Consider the following 20,372-nt stretch of genomic DNA (forward strand, 5'->3'; position numbering starts at 1 on the left):
TTATGTGCAGTGAAAACCTGTCATAATGAAGTCGCAGGTGACAGAGAAATACCTGCATTATGTCCAATATTTGTTATAAGCATATGACAAAGTAACAATTTTGTACCTAATTATATCCAATAATTGATTATATCCATGTTATATTCAGATTCAACTTATTTACAGTGATGAGATGTCAATTGGCTGCATTCATAGCTACGAAGATGGCATAGCAAGGCCCCATAGTCGAGTACATACTCATTTACTTAGATGCACCTGCCTTTTGTTCATAGCTGTGTAGAATGCTAAATGCATATGCGCACCTTTTTTTTTTCTACGTAAAAGGCAAACAGAGACATGCTTGATGAAGTACGTCTAGCAAATATCTCTGCTGGCTCAGTTGGTGGCGCACCTCTTTTTCATGTTTTCCTCACCCTGAGTTGCCGCTCTAAAGCCCTGCTCTAAACCCTGCGCGCCGATTCTCCCTGAAGTGTGCTCAAAGTGAATAAGGCGACATTAATGAGGAACGCTACAAAGTTAGGCTGGATTGTTATACATGCCAGTCTGATTGTGAGCAGTGTATTGGTTATACAAAAAAAATTACATGAACAAAACATGAGATTTTTGAGACATAGTGACATTTAGTCAATGTATATAGTTAAACTTGTTGATGAACCAGTACTATGCTGCATTCGAAAAAAAACCAAAAGCTCAACTTTGTGTGTTTTTGGTAATTTAGTTTCTGAAAGATAAAATAGCCCAAACATGTGAAACTTGTACGTTAGAAATCTGCACCGACCCGCCGTGGTTGCTCAGTCATTCTTCCGGCTACCGTTCGGTGCGGACGCGGAATCATGTGCTCCAGCGGAGCGGCGATAGCGGCCTCTGCAAGCCGCGGAAACAGGATTGAAGACAATGACGGTGTTGCAATCGGGTTGCAAGCCCCAAGGGTAGCGTTGGCCTGGCGGCCTGGGGCACAACTGGAAGCATCCGAAGGTCCCGGCAAAGCACGAGTCGACTGCTAACAGGACAACTTGTTTATTCTAGCATCGCAAAAGAACGGCCGGTCAGGTCGACCGAAGTGGAGAGACGGGTGAGCACGTTACTCGACGGATGAAATCGGAGCCTCTCTCTTGGCGTCCGGGGGCAGCTGCTTTTATACTCTCGCAGTTGAGGGCAAGAAGGAACGTCTCGTCAGAGGCGCACGTGACGCGGGGCACGGACATGCTGAGAGACACGTTGAGACGAGTAGGTGACGCATCCGCCTGGCCGGCGCCGATCAGACCTCCTCGCTTCACAGTTGGGGGAGCTCCTCTCCCCGGCTGCCGCGCTTTGACAAGCGTGGGCACCAACATGCACACACACACACACACGAAGACACGTGGCATTGGAACATGCCTGGACGCGCTTGGCGGGGAGGCGTAGCGGGGACGCCGAACGGGCCAAAATGTCCGCCGCTTTGAACGAAGCCCCGGCGTCCGCTGCATCCGCGCCGGCTATACTGCGCGTCGTAGGCGAAACGTAACAGACCGCCCCGCCGGAGGAAGGAGATCCCGATGGTCAGGGGACTGCATCCGCTGTCCGGAGGGATGTCGCTCGATGATGCTCACAACCGAAGTCGGTCGTCCCTCGGCGTTTCTTGAGCGCAGCGCACCGAGAAGGCCTCGTTCTCACGTTCAGGTTCACACAGGACACTGCAAAGTGACTTCGGGAGAGTTGCCATTTTTGTTTCTCGTTCCCAGCAAGCGTTAGAACTACGCCGAAACTCAACCGCTCAGTCAGCAAGCACGGCACAACCCTCACTAAGCCCTGCCAGGCTCTTTCCCCTTTTATACAACTGCCTAGTTCCTTACAGTAGTCTAGCAGCACTCAGAACGCGTCCACAAATTGGAAAATTGCACTAGAAAGCACGTCATCACTTTGAAACACTAAACAAAAGCAATATGTTAAAAATCCTGCCTCAGGAAGAAAAACATCAGTAACAAACAACTCTGAGGCTGATTCCTACGTTAGGGGCTTCGACTTAAGCCATCGGCGTTACCGTTGAGACTCCCCTTTTTGTAACGCACCTCAAAGGAATGTTGCTGCAAAGCGAGGCTCCAGCGCAGGAGGCGGCCATTTTTGGGAGAGATGGTCTGCAGCCATTGGAGAGGGCAGTGATCCGTCTCAATGATAAACCTCGAGCCGGCTAGGTAGCATGACAATTTCTGAACGGCCCACACGAGACACGCACACTCTTTCTCGGTGGCGCTGTACGCCTGCTCACGACTGGTCAGCTTCCGACTATAGCATACAGGACGGGGTGTTCCACTTCTCCATTTTCCCGTTGGCACAGTACAACGCCCATGCCTCGCTCACTAGCATCGCACTGAACAACGAACCCTTTGTGTAGTCTGGCGATCGTAGCACAGGCTGGCTTGTTAGGGAGCTCTTTAGGGCGCTAAAAGCTCTTTCCCTTGTCTCGTCCCAGACGACTGTTTGGGGCTCTGTTTTGCTTAGAGCATCCGTCAGGGGAGCCGCGATATCAGAGTACCTGGGGATGTACCTCTGATAGTAGCCGGCGACACCTAAGAACGACCGAATATCGGTCTTCGTGCGCGGTTGCGGGAAGTCTCGCACAGCGGCCACCTTTATTTCAGAGGGGCGGCGACGACCCTGTCCAATCACGTGACCGAGGTAGACAACCTCGGCCTGTGCTAACTGGCACTTGGGAGCCTTGACTGTCAAGCCCGCTTCGCGCAGGCGGGTTAGCACTGCCCGCAAGTGTGCCATATGCTCAGACCAGGATGCGGAGAATATCGCTACGTCGTCTAAATACGGTAAAGCGAATTCTTGCTGTCCCCGCAACACTTTATCCATGAGGCTTGAAAAACAGTATGGCGTGTTCTTCAAACCAAAACTCAACACTTTAGGACGGAATGTTCCCATTGGTGAAATGAACGCCGCATGCCTACTAGCCTCTCCTGTAAGTGGAACCTGCCAATAACCCCTGACAAGATCTAGGGTGGAAATAAACTGAGCGCTACTAACTTTCTCAAGGCGCTCCTCGATGTTAGGGATCGGATAAATTTGATCCTTAGATGGAATTAAGCCTGCGGTAGTCGACGCAAGGATGAGGTTCCTTGCCCGGTACCTCAACTAAAATCAAAGGGGAGGTATAATCACTCTCACCCGCCTCAATAACGCCGAGCTGTAGCATTTTCTTTACCTCAGCCTCCATAATATCGTGCTGGCGGGGTGACACCCGGTACGCCTTGGATCGTACTGGCTCTGGGGAGTTAAGTTCTATATCATGAGTAAGGACAGAAGTCCTACCAGGCCTCTCAGAGAACTGACCTTGAAACTCTTGTAAGAGCTGGTGTAGTTCGGTTTTCTGCTCAGGCGACAGCGGTGCTTTACTGATTAAGTCACTAATGACTTGATCGGTGTCTTCCCTGTTCGTCACTGAGCCTAGTCCCGGAAGCTCGACCGGAAGCTCTTCGGGAACGTTTACCATCATACACACCACTGCTTCCCGTTGCTTATAGGGTTTGAGCAGATAACAGTGGTAAACTTGCTGTGCTTTCCGTTTTCCTGGCATACTCACCACGTAGTTGACGTCCGACAGTTTTTGAACAATTCGTGCTGGGCCCTCCCACTGCACGTCGAGTTTGTTTTTTAGCGATGTGCGCAATATCATGACCTCATCGCCCACCTCAAAACGACGGGCCCTGGCGGTCCGATCATAATAAACCTTGGCCCTCTGCTGGGCCTTTGCCATTGCTTCACCTGACAACTCCTGTGCCCTTCTTAAGCGTTCGAGGAGCCTAAGCACGTACTCCACCACGACTGGGTCGTCGCCCCTGCCTTCCCACGATTCTCGAAGCATGCGAAGCGGAGACCGAAGCGAGCGACCGTACACCAGCTCAGCTGGCGAAAACCCCGTAGCCGCACGCGGCGCGGTCCTTAATGCAAACATCACCCCAGGCAGACACAGCTCCCAGTCCGTTTGTTGTTCAAAACACAATGCTCTCAACACGCGCTTCATGACGGAGTGGAGCTTCTCAACGGAATTCGACTGTGGGTGGTACACCGAGCTGTGTAACAGCTTTACCCCACACCTTTCGAGAAAAGTTGTCGTCAAAGCGCTAGTAAACACTGTGCCCTGATCTGATTGGATTTCCGCAGGAAAACCAACTCGCGCAAATATGGACAGTAGTGCATTGACTTTCTCAACTGAGCTGAGTTCTTTAAGCGGCACTGCTTCAGGGAACTTTGTCGCTGGGCAGATCACAGTCAAAATGTGTCTGTACCCCGTGGCTGTTACCGGCAGAGGTCCCACTGTATCAATAACGAGCCGTCTAAAAGGCTCCGTAATGATAGGTACCGATTTCAACGGTGCCCTCGATTTGTCCCCTGGTTTGCCCACCCGCTGACAGGTGTCACGTGTCCTCACGAAGTGGTCTGCGTCCCGAAAACACCCTGGCCAATAGTACTCTTGCAAGAGACGGTCCTTAGTTTTCTTAACTCCTAGGTGTCCGGACCACGAACCCCCGTGCGACAAGCGCAACAGATCCTGACGGTAGCACTGAGGAACGATCAGCTGATCGAACTCCACTCCCCTGCGGTCTAGATACTTCCGGTACAGGACCCCACCTCTTTCCACAAAACGAGCATTTTTCTTGGCGATACCTTCCTTGACAATGCAGCGTATGTTTTCTAGGCTGCCATCCTTTTTTTGCTCGGCTATCAAAGCCGACCGGCTGACTTTTAGCAACCTATTAAGTCCGTCTGACGTAGGCGCGATGAGCAAATCTGCGGATAGCTCTTCTAACTTTCCCGTGTCGGGCATTCCCTCTCCAGTATCTGGTGCCTTCAACGCTACAGGCTCAATTTTATTCAGTTCGGACGTGCTCTGAATATCAGCTTGCTGCGCCTCTGACCCTTTCTCATTGTTCGATAACGTCGGCCCCGCAACTACCGCCTTTGCAGCGAGCTCCCGAACCTTCGATCTGGTTAAGGCCTGAACGCTAGCCTCACCAAACAAAAGCTTCTTCTCGCGCAGGAGGTGATCGGACCTGTTCGAAAATAGGTACGGGTAGTGGGGGGGCAGCATAGATCACACTGCGGCCTCCGTCTCGAGTGCTCCGAAAGGTCCTTCAATAAGCACTTTTGCTACGGGCAGACACACGCTATGAGCTTCTACGGCTTGCTTGATCCATGCGCCCTCGCCCGTGAACATATCGGGTTCTTTGTAAGAGGGGTGAACTACATCCATCGTAGCTGCGGAATCGCGAAGCACTCGGCACTCTTTCCCGTTCACGAGGAGGTCTCGCATGTAAGGCTCGAGAAGCTTCATGTTTTCGTCAGCGCTGCATAATGACAGAAACACGACTTTTGTTTTTGTTTCCGGACACTGCGCCGAAAAGTGACCCGGCTTCTGGCACGTATAACACACGCGCACTTGCCTAGTCTCGAGCCGCTTTCTGCGTTCGGCTTCGGCTGCCGCCGTCTCCTTACGTTCGGTCGGACTTTCACTCGCATCCGCACTACGTGTGTCCCCCCTTGCTCTCATGGGTGTGAACTTCGGCCTCTCAAACTTGGAGCCAAATTCACCCTTTTGACCGTCCTTAGCTCCGCGAGCCCGACGCGTCACAAACTCCTCGGCTAGCTCGGCGGCTTTAGCCACCGTACTAACGTCTGGCCTATCCAAGACCCAGTACCGCACGTTCTCAGGTAACCGACTATAAAACTGTTCCAGCCCGAAACACTGCAGAACTTTCTCGTGGTCACCAAACGCTTTCTCTTCTTTGAGCCACTCCTGCATGTTTGACATAAGCCTGTAGGCAAACTCTGTATATGACTCACTTTTGCCTTTCTCATTTTCCCGAAACTTCCGACGGAACGCCTCCGCTGACAGCCTGTACTTTTTTAGCAGACTCGATTTCACTTTGTCGAAATCCTCTGCTTCCTCTCTCTTCAAGCGAGCGACTACGTCGGCCGCCTCGCCGGGTAACAAAGTGAGCAAGCGCTGTGGCCACGTTTCCCGAGAGAACCCCTGCTTCTCGCACGTTCGCTCAAAGTTAACCAGGAACAAACCAATGTCCTCTCCAAGCTTAAACGGCCGCATCAGGTCAGTCATTTTGAACAATACTCGTTCTCCTGCACCGTGTGCCTGACTTCCATTACGAGCGCGTTCCATCTCTATCTCGAGACGCTTCATTTCCAAAGCGTGTTGACGGTCGCGCTCTTTTTCTTGTTGCTCTCGCTCTTTCTGTTCTTTAAGTTCGCGCTCCTCTCTTTTTGCCCTCTCCTCAATGGTCTCAAGGCATTCCGACAGCTCGTCATCCTCAGCTTCTAACTCAAGAATAGCCCTTAGCAGTTCTGGTTTTCTGAGTTTGTCTGAGACATCCAGACCCAACTCTCTTGCAAGCTCCAACAATTTCGGTTTGCGCAACGACTTCAAATCCATGGCTGCTCTGAATGCTGCTTTCTCTACTGCCTACTATTGTCTTGCCGCGAACTAACCCGGCAGCAACGACAACCACAATTACCAGCTCTGTTTCTGACACTAACAAAAGCCTGGCAAAACTCAGAAGAAGAAAGTCCCGCACTCACCAAACCTCGCAGCCAAGAATCCAGCGCAGTCGTTCCGCTGCAGGCAACCAGTCATCACACAGGCCTTGTTGCACTGCTCCCGGATGGTCGTTGTGCTGCTCAGCATACAGTCAACCGCATATCTTCGCTGCTGGCTTCCGTTGTCGCGATCTCACCGCTGGCAGACAGTTGTTGCAATCGGGTTGCAAGCCCCAAGGGTAGCGTTGGCCTGGCGGCCTGGGGCACAACTGGAAGCATCCGAAGGTCCCGGCAAAGCACGAGTCGACTGCTAACAGAACAACTTGTTTATTCTAGCATCGCAAAAGAGCGGCCGGTCAGGTCGACCGAAGTGGAGAGACGGGTGAGCACGTTACTCGACGGATGAAATCGGAGCCTCTCTCTTGGCGTCCGGGGGCAGCTGCTTTTATACTCTCGCAGTTGAGGGCAAGAAGGAACGTCTCGTCAGAGGCGCACGTGACGCGGGGCACGGACATGCTGAGAGACACGTTGAGACGAGTAGGTGACGCATCCGCCGGGCCGGCGCCGATCAGACCTCCTCGCTTCACAGTTGGGGGAGCTCCTCTCCCCGGCTGCCGCGCTTTGACAAGCGTGGGCACCAACATGCACACACACACACACACACACACGCACACACGAAGACACGTGGCATTGGAACATGCCTGGACGCGCTTGGCGGGGAGGCGTAGCGGGGGCGCCGAACGGGCCAAAATGTCCGCCGCTTTGAACGAAGCCCCGGCGTCCGCTGCATCCGCGCCGGCTATACCGCGCGTCGTAGGCGAAACGTAACAACGGTCAGGACTACGAGAAACCCGCCGTGGTCGCGGGATCGAATCCCGGCCACGGCGGCCGCATTTCGATGGGGGCGAAATGTGAAAACACCGGTGTGCTTAGATTTAGGTGCACGTTAAAGAACCCCTGGTGGTAGAAATTTCCGGAGTCCTCCTCTACGGCGTGCCTCATAATCAGAAAGTGGTTTTGGCACGTAAAACCCCATAATTTAATTTCTTTTTAGGACTACGAGATCATTTTGCCTACATTGCCCACCGGACGTGTTGTGGTTAACACCGTTTTTTTGCACTGCTACGTACGAGTTAGGCCCTACCGGGTTGAGGATTTCCGCGACGCCCTAGCCAACGCTGGTGCGCTTCCCGACGTGGTGGCGTTGGGGGCGTACCAAGTCAACCATGTTTGGGCGGTGACTCTCAACAGCACCGAAGCAACTGAGAAGCTGGCCGCTCTCAAGGGACTGCAAGTAAAAGGACGCCGCTGCATTATCTTCGATCCAGATGACCATCAGGTGAAACTACGGCTGCACTGGATGTTGCACGGCGTGGCGGACGACGACATTCGGACGGCTCTCGCTGCTTACGGCAACGTATCCGAATAGACCCGGGAGCGTTGGCGTGTCTCAGGCGTCAAGGAGAAAGGGTCCAGAACGAGGACCGCGCTCCTGAAGCTGAAACCCGGTTTGAAGGACGATGACCTACCTCACCAGCTACGCGTTGCAGGAGAGTTGGCCCTTGTGGTGGCGCCTGGGCGGCCTATGCAGTGCCTACGCTGTCGTTGTACGGGCCATGCTCGACGTGAATGCAAGGTGCCGCGGTGCTCAAAATGCAGACGCTATGGTCACGTCGACAGCGATTGCGTCCGCACAGATGCGGTGGCTACGGAGCCGGCATTGCAAGACAAGTCGACGGAGCTGCTGATGGACGTCGACGAGGCGGAAGAGGCAGCGAAAGGAGCCGAAGAAGTGGGCAAGCCAGCAGGAATGACCAACCCGTCGGGGCTTGCCAGTGGTGACACAAGCACGTCAAGCCACGGAGAGACGCACCCCGATGAGAAGGAATTGCCTGCCAGCGGTGACACAACCAAGTCAAGCAACGGAGAGACGCACCCCGAGGAGAAGAAATTGCCTGCGTCTCGGGCGAAGGCTTCGGAGAATGGGAAGAGCGTTCCGGCACGCAGGGTCGTCGAACCAGCGAACAGCTCGCCGAACGCGGACCCGAGCGGCGGCCGCGCAGTCAGCGTCTCCGCGCCAGCCAAGCGCCCTTATGGCCACACCGGCAACGAAGGGGATAAGGGGGCAGCCACTAGCGTCGAGGAGCCGCCAGCAAAAACAACTCAAGCCAGGCGTGCCAGTCTCCGCCAGCGACCTAACGTTTCGTCTGAGAGGCGAACCGGCGATGCAGCACGTCTACGGTGCAAGGTTCGGAGCCTGCACGGGCTGGCTCCGGCATCAACGATGGCGTCTAGCCACGCGCTAGACGCGGAGGGTAAGCACGATGCTCTCGGCCTTTTCACTTCCTTGCGAAAATGGCTCCTGCATCTCTGTTGAAGGTAGCTACACTTAACGTCAGGGGCTTGGCAGGAAAGAAAAAGCAAAGTCAGGTGTATCGGCTTTTAACGGAGCACGACATTGATATATTGGCCGTGCAGGAAACAAAAGTTGACGGTGAGGAAGAGACCGGGAGCATGCTGCGACGTTTCACGTCTAGATTCTATGCTATTGTAAGCCATGCCATCGGCATATCTGTTGGTTGTGTCCATTTTATTAAGAAGTTGCTGGCTCTGGCCGGTCGTGCATGCTGATTTCTCGTGCTTGTCAGGTCGGTGTGTTGCTGTCGATTTCAGACTGAGCGATACAGAATGGCGTGTTTTATGTTTGTACGCACCAAATGTGAATGAAATTAGGGTCGATTTCTTTAGAAGCGTTGAGCAGCGTCTCAGTTTCGATAAACAGCTGATTATCATGGGCGACTTCAACTGTGTCCTGAGTGCTTGTGATAAGGCTAGTGATCGGGGGTTCAGGGACGCAAGTACTGAGGTACTGTCGCAAATCATAGACAAATGGAACCTTGAGGATGTGGCGGAGTGTATCCAAGGCGCGGGTGGTGTGAAGTACACACATTTCCAGCGTGCAGTTCATGCCCGTCTAGACCGCATTTATGTAACGCTGGACGTGACTCCAAAATGCAACAGTTATCAAGTAGTGCCGGTGTCTTTCTCAGACCAATGTTTAGTAGAGTGCGGGATTGGGGCAAAAAATAAAAAAAAACGTGGCAGTGCTTTTAGCTGGGAACTGTGGAAGATAAATAACAAGCTGATTAAAGACGATGCTTTCAACCGTGCGGTAATTGAAGAAATCGGCAAAATAGAGCCGAATAAAGAACTGAAAACATGGCAACAGTGGGAGCTTTGTAAGGAACAACTTAAAAGCAATAGAGCGGTCTTGTTCTATGGCGTACGAGGAGAAACTAAATGAACGTAATCTAAGGTCTATGCTTGCAAAACTGCTCGAGAAAGAATGCGAACCGCCTGGTAAATGGATCGATGACATTAGGAAAACGAAACAAAAAGTTGAAGTGATAGAAGAGGAGCGTTACCTTGGTGCGCTGGTCCGGGCGAGAGCGGAACATGTAGCTGCTGGGGAGACGCCGTCTAAACGAGCGCTCGAAATTGAAAAAGCCCACGCTCGTCGAAATCACATAGACAACATAGAATGGGGAGGCGTCTTATCGGATGATAACGAACATATTAAGCGTGCACTTTTTCAGTACTATCAGGCGTTGTTCGCTTTACATGTTGCCGACACGAACACGTTTAAGGATAAGTTCCTTGGGGCACTGCCGCGACTCAACGATGAGCAGAAGGATAGGTTAGAGCTGCCAATAACCGAATCAGAGGTAGAAACGGCGATAGACAATTTAAATCCTGGTAAATTGCCAGGACCGGACGGGTTAAGCGCGGCGTTTTACACAGCTTTTAAGCGTGGAATCGCGCCAATATTGACGTTAGTGTTTAATGAAGCTTACGAAATTAACGAATTGCCTCCGTCGTATGCAAGATCACACACTGTCTTAATCTCCAAAACTGACGAAGCAGAGAAGTTACGACAAGTAACAGCGTACCGGGCAATCGCACTCACAAATGTGGATTACAAAATTTATATGGCAGTTTTAGCGCGAAGATTACAGTCAGTAATCCAGGAAATCGTTGGACCGCATCAAACGTGCGGGATTAAGGGACGATCTATTACGACTAATATTCACACAGCAAGATGCGTGCTGGAGTGCTGCGATATTACAAATAGCCGCGTGGCCATCTTGCAACTAGACCTTGAAAAAGCTTTCGACTGTGTCGCGCATGAAATTTTGCTTTGCATACTAGACCATGTTAACGTTGGTTCTGTTATTCGCGAGGGTGTCGCCCTGGCGTATCGGAACTGCACGACGAGATTGATCGTTAACCAGTCTGGGGGCACCCATTAGCGTGCAGCGGTCGGTACGCCAGGGTTGTCCACTCAGCCCTCTTTTGTTTTGCATCTACATAGAGGCGATGTGCTTAAACATCGTGAAAAAACAATTCCTGGCTTTCGGTTGCAAGCAGCGGAAGTCAAGCTGTTGGCATATGCGGATGATGTGGCGGTTTTTTCAACAAGTAGGGAAGGTGTAACTGAGGCTATTAAATGTGTAGAGAACTTCTGCCAAGTCACAGGCAGCAGAGTGAACTTAGCGAAATCACTGGGGCTCTGGCACGGAGAACGGCAATCGACGCCCGACCGCTTTGCAAACGTGTCCTGGGTTACGACCCCAACGAAGTACTTGGGAGCACCTCTATAGGATGCTACCGGGATAGCGCGACATATTGGACAGCGCAAACGCATGATACACGTGGAAAGGCGGAAAGGAACGAACTTATCTATTTTTGCTAGAGCTACCGTGTGCAATCCGTTCTTTATTAGTAGGCTGTGGTATGTAATGCAGGTGTTACGTTGTGCAAGGCTCAATGTACAGAAGCTGCATCGAATTTTCGCCATTTTCGTGTGGGATGCGCAATGGGAAAGGGGCAGCCGAACAAATTTGTTCAGAGGAGTCAAGAATGGTGGATTGGGGCCTGGAACACCTTTTTTTCTGCGGCAGGTTGTTAACAGGTTTCTTTTCCTTCGCGACGTCGGCGATCCTTTTTTGCGCACCGCATGCCAAGTAAGGCTCGGGCGCGCGTTGCCAGACTTTGTTGTTTCAACCGAAGCACTCACGGGAGGCATTTTTGGATATCTTAGAGATGTTGTCGCAAGTGTACGATTCCTTGCAACGAGGTTTTCAAACGAATATTCATCTACTGTCAAAAAGAAAAAAATTGTACAAGGATATGTGTGACGTTGTTCTGCCGGAGCCAATGTACAGAGCCTTGTACAGTGGAGGCCCTGGTAGGGACGTGTTAAAGAGAGTAAAAAGAAAAAAAAAATGCAAGTTGCGCCAGGGATTAACAACCTTTTTTTTTTAAAGGTACACACTGGAACGTTGCCAGTAAAAATGTTTTTACAGGAAAAGGGCTTATTTCTTCCATGAGGATCTCACTGCCTTATCTGCAAACAACCAGAAACAATAGATCACGTTTTTCTTCATTGTTGAAGAGGGGTATTTTTTGGGGGACGTACTACAAAGAACGTTAAAGAAACAATTTCCCCTAGACCCTCATGGAATACGGTATCTACCCATTATTAACGAGGGTGATTTTCTGTTTGATTTAATAATGTTAATTGGCCTCCACAGTATTTGGCGCTCTCGAATGGCAGGGTACTACTGCGATCCCGACGCACGACCTACGCGAATTTATTTCCGTGAAACTGTGCATCGGTTTGTTGAAATTTTGAAGGCCGGTGGCGATACCCCCGAGTGGCTGTCAAGGGTGGAGCCATTGATGGCTCTAAATGAATTTTAATGTGGCGAAAACAGCCTACCAGGCTGTTTATGTCAGTACGACGTGTTAATTGTATCTTTTATGTTTTGTGTATTGCTGTTGCTGTTCTTTCTTTGTCAAAGTCAGGCAATAAAGAAAAAAAAAGCCGTGGTTGCTCAGTGGCTATGCTGTTGGGCTGCTGAGCACGAGGTCGCGGAACCGAATCCCGGCCACGGCGGCCGCATTTCGATCGGGGCTAAATGCGGAAACACCTGCGTACTTATATTTATGTGCACGTTTAAAGAAACCCAGGTGGTCGAAATTTCCGGAGCTCTCCACTGCGGCGTTCCTCATAATCAGAAAGTGGTTTTGGCACGTAAAACCCCATAATTTAATTTTTTAAATCTGCACTGTCACTCTATATAGAAACCAAAAGCTCAACTTCGGGTATTTTCATAACTTTATTTTCTGGAAGATAAAATGGTGCAAGCTTATGAAACTTGTACGTTAGAAATCTGCGATGTCACTCTATAGTGTCACGTGGTAGTGACGGTGAAGAAAGAAAAACGGTGAATGGTGAAACTAGCGTTTTATTGAGCAAACTTGGGCCCACAAAAGCAAGTTAGAGCACTACGATAGCGGCGAACACAGTCGGTGATCATTGGAAATCTGATCAGCGGGTCTAGTGCGTTGGCTTTTTATACATCAGTCGTCAAATGTTCCAGAGTAATCGCTGGGACCCACGTGTCTTCCATAAAGTTCTACGCCATTCGCGTCATGCATACATGAAATCAGATTACGCAAGGTTCGGCGACAGACAGCGGATGGAACCATCGGTAACATTCCAGAAACTTCCGATACATGCAGGTGCGTCCTGCACTGTGCGATAACAGTTGTTAGGTGGTGAAACGGGGTCGCCCGATAAAGATGAACCAGTACACGTACGTCAATACCCCCCTCTTAAAGAGCATCGTCCCGATACTACAAACATATAAGAGAGTGAAACACCAAAGGACACTTAATAAAGAAAAGTAACAAAACAACGAAAAGAAAGTGAAAAAACTTCAAACGTCAGCCACGCAAAGTCTCAAAGTTGATTAGTACTGGTAGGATGGCTTGAGTTGCACAACATGGACTATTTCAGGTCGTGTGCGGCGCCACTGTGACAGCCAAATGCCATCTGATATGACCTCATATTCGAGTGCGCTATAAGTCCTCGTCGGCGAATTGGGGTCCAAACCCAAACACGGTCGCCGGGCTGGTACTCGACGTAGCATTGTCGAAGGTTGTAGTGTCGGTCGTCGGTCCCCTGCTGGTTCTTGATCCGCAGGCGAGCAAGCTGTCGAGCTTGTCCAGCACGCTGGCGGTAAATTGCAACGTCAAGATTCACTTCATCGCAGACGTACGGCAGCATGGCGTCGAGAGTAGTTGTCGGATTCCTGCCGTAAACCAGCTTGAACGGCGTGATCTGGGTTTTTTCTTGCACCGCGGTATTGTAAGTGAAGGTTACGTACGGCAGGACAGAATCCCAGGTCTTGTGCTCGACATCGACGTACATTGCTAGCATGTCGGTGAGGGTCCTATTCGGGCGCTCCGTGAGACCATTCGTCTGCAGGTGGTAGGCAGTCGTCGTCCTCTGGCTTGTCTGGCTGTATTGCAGAATGGCTTGGGTTACCTTTGTTGTAAAGGCCGTTCCTTTGTCGGTGATGAGGACTTCTGGCGCACCATGTCGCAGCAGGATGTTCTGGACAAAACATTTCACCACTTCGGCTGCGCTACCTTTGGCAGAGCTTCAGTTTCAGCGAAGCGGGTGAGGTAGCCCGTCGCCACGGCGATCCACTTATTTCCGCATGTTGATGTCGTAAATGGTCCCACCAAATCAATCTCGATATGCTGAAAAGTTCGGCAAGGAGGCTTGATCGGCTGTGGTAATCCCGCTGGCCTTGCCGGTGGTGTCTTGCGTTGCTGACAGTCTCAGCATGTCTTGACGTAACGGGCGATGTCCTTTCCTGTATACCTTTCCTGTATCCTCAATAGCGTCAGGTAAAATCCGAGGTGCCCAGTGGTTGGATCTTCATGTAGGGCATTGTTGCGTACTCCGGGGTAGCGTATCGTACTGCTGCCGAAAAGTAGCGGCGCCTGCCTATCGAAGCTCGACCGACGTTACTTATTGGATAGCGTGGCGTTGTCGGCGGGCTGCAGGCATCCGGTAGACCATGGCGACCAAGCAAGGGCGAGACAATTTCTTGTGCGAAACTTGCACGGTTTATTCAAAGGTAAATGAAAGAAAATGAGAAGAGCATGAAGTGATTAAAAGTACATTTCAGAGCCCCTTAAATAGGCTCTCTACAATCGTGGGCGGGATTTTGTTTCCGTCGACGTCACGTGACCAGCACAGAAAGAGGGCCCCTCCTCCTCTGGTTATAGAGGAGGAGGCGCAGTTGTAGCTAACTACTAGAAGTCGTCCCGCCTCCTGGAATTGTAGACGCCTGTCCGCCTCTTCTGCGCGTTGCGGCATCGTGGAAGTTCTCCTCTAGGTTCAATTCGAGAAAAGAATCTCTCTAAACTCGCATACCCATACACACACAAAAGAGGCCTCTACACTGCGGGGCTTCCGGCAGACACTCGAAACGGTCATGGCGAATTTCACGCTTCATTTCGATGAGGTCTGGTGCAAGAAAGTCGGGTGAGAGAAAGTTCTTTCTGCACGTGGATCAGGACGCCCACAATAGCAGGCGAAGTCACGCCTCATTTCGACGAGGCAGTGTAAGATGGTCGGTTGAAATTCCTTTCAACACGTGGTGTCAGACGCCAACCCTAACAGCATCTCCGGCGGTGGAGGAAGATCCTGACGTGTAGGGGCCTGCAGCCGCTGTACGAGGGATCGGCGTTTCGGTAGCAGAATTCCTCTTAGAGGTGACGAACCCTTAGTTCGTAGCAGGTAGATTCGTGGAAGTGGTCATCAGTCCTCGCTGCGCTCTTGTGACTTTTCTTCCTTGTCCGGTCCGGTGAAATTGGTCTTGCAAGCAGGTCTCGCAACTTTTCGTCTCCTGCCTGGACAAGCAATCACCCCAGAACAGTGCCGGACCCACAACCACAAAGCAGCGAGCACAAGGCCACCCTCCCCCAAGACACACCCCGGCTTTAAAAAAAATAAAAAGAAAACCCGCTACACCTTCCCCATTCCGTACGCGCGTCCTCCCCCCTGAACACTAAAAACAGCCATTTCTTGGAGGCGTTAGGACGTGGTTATTAAAATCAGCTAACAATCGGCTTCACTTCTGAAAAACATATGAATTCGGAAAAACGTATGAACGAACGTAAAAATGCCACGGAAACCCGGGTGAGCATGAGGCTTTCGTTGCTCAAGGGGCAAAGACTCAAACCGTCGGCATTGCCGTTGAGCTTACCCTTCTTGTAGCGAATATCGAAGCTGTACTGTTGAAGAGCCAAGCTCCAGCGCAAGAGACGACCGTTTTTCGTAGACATGGACTGCAGCCATGTGAGGGGACAGTGGTCAGTCTCTATGGTGAATCTTGAACCAGCGATATAGCAAGCTAGCTTCTGCACCGCCCATACTACGCAGGCGCATTCCTTTTCTGATGCACTGTATGCTTCCTCACGAACTGAAAGCTTTCTACTGGCCTACGCTACAGGGTGTTCCTTCTCGTCATCTCTCTTTTGACAGAGCACCACCCCCATACCCCTGTCGCTGGCATCACACTGAAGAATGAATGTCTTAGAGTAGTCGGGCGCGTTCAACACTGGCTGACTCGTTAGTTCGTTATTCAGCATACTAAAAGCCTTTTCTTTTGCGTCATGGCACTTTACCGTTTGTGGTTCTGTTTTTCTGAGAGCATCCGTTAAAGGGCTCGCAATCTCGGAATACCGCGGGATATATCTTTGGTAATAACCTGCCAAGCCAAGGAATGATCTGATGTCCCGCTTGGTGCGTGGTTGCGGGAAGTTGTCTATTGCGGTCAGTTTAACCTCGGAAGGCCGACGATGACCTTGCCCCCCCCGCAGGTGTTGCATATGTTACATGCAGTGGCGTAGCAACAGGGGGGCTGGGGGCCCCGGGTGAAAGGGGCCAGCGGGGGGTGTGTCACATACGTCTGAAGACACCCGGAACTTGTTGATATCCTCGCGTTCCTCCACTACACCTGGGGTGGGGGGGGGTGACAGGAGACCTATGGGCCCCGGTTGCCAGAGGACCTAGCTACGCCACTGGTTACATGACCTAGATAAGCTACCTCCGCGCGCCCTAATTGGCATTTGGGAGCCTTAACAGTTATGTTGGCCTCTCGTAGACGACACAGCACGGTTCGCAGGTGTTGCATGTGGTCGGCCCATGATGAAGAAAAGATGGCTATGTCATCGAGATACGGAAGTGCAAAGTCCTCCATTCCTCGTAGCACCTGGTCCATAAGGCTAGAGAAGCAATATGACGCATTCTTCAATCCAAAGCTCGGGACTTTTGGACGAAAGGTTCTCATCGGGGAAATAAATGCCGCAAGCCTACTTGCCCTCTCGGTCAACGGAACCTGCCAATACCCTCTGACTAAATCGAGCGTGGAGATGAAATTAGCACTGCTCACTTTCTCAAGCCTTTCCTCGATATGCGGTATTGGATAAGCCCGGTCCTTCGTGATTAAATTGAGCCTGCGGTAGTCGATACATGGGCGCGGCTCCTTTCCTGGGACCTCAACTAAGATAAGAGGTGACGTATAATCACTCTCTCCTTTCTCGATTACACCTAGCTCTAACATCTTGTTTATTTCTGCGGTCATGACTTCACGCTGACGAGGCAAAACGCGATAAGCTTTCGAACGAACTGGGTCCGACGAGGTTAACTCGATATCGTGAACGATCGCAGTAGTCCTGCCCGGTGTGTCTGAAAATACGTCTTTAAATTCAAACACGAGTTCCCTCAGTTCGGCCCTTTCATTGGGATTCAACTCCACCTGTTTACTAACTTGTCAATGGTCTCGTGAATGTTTTTTGCCTCCGTCACTGCTGTTAACTCTGGAAAGTCGACAGGCATCTCCTCAGGTCGGTTATTCAACGAGGGTTTCAGGATTATTACCTTTTCCCCAACTTCAAAGCGTCGCGTGCGAGCCGTCCTGTCATAGTAATCATCATCATTGCTTCGTGCCTTACGCATTTCCTGCTCAGCGATCATTGTGGCAGGGCTTACGTTCAATAACTTTCTGCATCCTGCCTCGCGAGACATTTCATGCTCTGCTGCTTTCATGACCTTTTCGTTAGCTGGCGTACTTTCCGCATTATGCCATATAGGCCTGTCCTGGTTGACGAATCCTCCGTCAAACCTGTTTCCTCCACCACTGGACATTCGTACACTGCCTTGGAACGAGTTAGGGCTTGCACTGTTTCCTCACTAAACCCGATTCCCTTGCGTCGTAGCAAATCCTCTGATTTGTTAGAAAACAAATACGGATACTGCGGCGGGAGATGTGCCGAGACGGCGGCTTCAGTGTCCAGTACTCCAAAAGGGCCTTCGATACGAATCTTGGCCACAGGCAGACAAACACTGGAGTCATCTACGGCTTGCCTTATCGAAGCACATTCTCCCGTGAACTGGCCTTCCGCTACGTACGACGGGTGCACCACGTCCATTGTGGCTGCCGAGTCGGGAAGCACTCGACATGGTTTGCCGTTTACCACGAGGCCTCTAATGTATGGCTATAGCAAGTTCAGATTTTCTACGTTACTACTTAGTGACATCAATACTAGTTTGGCATTTCTGCACCCCACGGAGATATGCCCCTGAATACTTTGTTTAGCGCAAAACGACACACAAGAAAAACGACCAAGACAAGGCGCTACTCTCAACTGACATCATTTTATTGCGTCACTCCTTTATAGACAGCTCAAACCAGAGGAACATGCGCAGTGAGCACCATGCGGTAGAGCCACCAACAACATCCGATCCCAAGAGCGCACTCATGCGACAGAATCCAAAAAACCAAATTAAACGCAATAAAATTCAATGCAATAAATTCAACGCAATAAACGCAATAAAATGATGTCAGTTGAGAGTAGCGCCTTGTCCTGGTCGTCTTTCTTGTGTGTGTCGTTTTGCGCTAAACAAAGTATTCATGGATTCGCACCAACTAGCCCGCCAACGCATTGTGCTGAGATATGCCCCGTTTGCTGGCAGTTGTAGCAAACTACTGTTTTCTTTTTTTGCCTCGAAAGTTTTTTTTTTCCTTCTGCGTTTCTGCACTCCGCTCGGGTGGTTCCTTCTTTCCCTCGCTGTCCTCGTCACTAGTTTTCACCGAATCTGACCTTTCCATTGTTTTATACCTACTCGACTTTGACCATCGCTTTGGCTTGTCGGGTCTGTATTTATTCATCTCCTTCTTAGAGGCTTCGTTGCCTTCGTCCGCACGGCGCGTTACGTACTCCTCAGCGAGATCGGCCGCTCTCATGATAGTGTCTACGCCTGGCCTATCCTGAATCAAATACTTGATGTTTACTGGCAGCCCGCGGTAGAACTGTTCTAAAGCAGCGATGTCATTCATAAAAGCAAAAACTCAACTTTATGTGTTTTGATAATATTTTAGGAAGATACAATGACGCAAGCGTGAAACTTGTACATTAGAAATCTGCGTTGTGAATCTATAGAAACGAAAACTGGACATTGTGTATTTTGATAACTGCTTTTTTGGAAGATACAGTGATCCACGCACGTGAAACTTGTACGTTAGAAATCTGCGATATTCCTGTACACAAGCAAAAACTCAACTTTGTGTTTTTATAACTTCATTTTTTAGAAGAGGAAATAACCCAAGCATGTGAAATTTCTATGTTAGAAAGCTGTAATCTCACTCTTAAAACCAAAAAGTCAACTTTATGTAGTTTGATAAATATATATTTTGGAACATAAATTACCCAAGCATGTGAAGCTTGTACGTTAGAAATCTGCGATGTCACTCCATAGCAACCAAAAACTCAACTTTGTGTACTCTGAAAACTTTATTTTCTGGAAAACCAAATGATCCAAGGCCACAACATTGGACATCAGAAATCGGCCATGTCACTGTGTAGAAACAAAAAAAGTAAATTTTATGTATTTTTATAACTTTATTTTCTCAAAGAGAAGATGACCCAAGCACGTGAAATTTGTACATTAGAAATCTGCGATGTCACTGTATAAAAATAAAAACCACAACTTTGTGTTATTTGATAACTTTTTTTCCTGGAAGATAAAATGACCCAAGCTTACGAAATTTGTACCTTATAAATTTCCGATGTTCCTCTGTAGAAACAAAAAACTCAACTTTGCATTTGTTGAAAATTTTATTTCCTTGAAGATAATATGGCCCAATCTTCTGAAACATGTACACTAGAAATCTGCAATGTTACTGTATAAAAACCAAAAAACTCAACTTTATGTTTTTATAACTTCATATTCTACAAGATGAAATGAAGCAGGCATGTGAAACTTGTACGTTGAAAATCTGCGAAGTCACTCTAGCAACCAATAACTCAACTTTATATATTTTGATAACTTTATTTTATGGAAAGCAAAATGACCCAAGCACATAAAACTTGTACATGAGAAATCTGAGATGTAACTGTATAAAAGAAAAACCACAACTTTGTGTTTTTTGATAACTTTATTTCCTGGAAGATAAAATGACCCAAGCATGCGAAACTTGCAGTTAGAAATCGGCAGTGTCGCTCTGTAGAAACGAAAAAAGTCAACTTTGTCCATTTTTCTAACTTTATTTTCTGGATGACAAAGTGACCCAAACATGTGAAACTTGTGTGTGAAATATCAGCGATGTCACTCTATAGAAACCGAAAACTCAACTGTGTATTTTGATAACCTTATATTATGGAAGAAAAAATAACCCAAGCATGTTAAAGTTGTACATAAGAAATCTGCGATGTCACTTTATAGCAACCAAGAACACAACTTTGTGTATTTTGATAACTTTATGTTCTGGAAGATAAAATGGCCCAAGCAGGTGAAATTTGTACGTTAGAAATCAGCGATGTCATTCATGAAAGCAAAAACTCAACTTTATGTGTTTTGAGAACTTTATTTTGAGGAAGAGAAAATGATCCAAGCATGCGTAACTTGTACA

At 49.6% G+C, this 20,372-nt stretch overlaps 1 protein-coding gene across 4 annotated transcripts in view; it reads left to right on the forward strand.

Annotated features, from left to right (window-relative positions):
* Nucleotides 1–7,625: 7,625 nt before the first annotated feature.
* LOC142567822 (uncharacterized) overlaps nucleotides 7,626–20,372 on the forward strand; it is a 91,897-nt gene continuing 79,150 nt past the window's right edge. For all 4 annotated transcript variants that reach the window (XR_012825245.1, XR_012825246.1, XR_012825244.1 and 1 more), the window contains exon 1: nucleotides 7,626–8,849. Coding sequence is in view for 1 of the 4 variants with exons in the window: in XM_075677971.1 (XP_075534086.1) it covers nucleotides 8,120–8,849 (730 nt within the window). In the remaining 3 variants the exon portion in view is untranslated. The remainder of the gene's footprint in view (nucleotides 8,850–20,372) is intronic.

This window comes from Dermacentor variabilis, unplaced genomic scaffold (assembly GCF_050947875.1).
Source record: "Dermacentor variabilis isolate Ectoservices unplaced genomic scaffold, ASM5094787v1 scaffold_14, whole genome shotgun sequence".
Lineage (NCBI taxonomy): Eukaryota > Metazoa > Arthropoda > Arachnida > Ixodida > Ixodidae > Dermacentor > Dermacentor variabilis.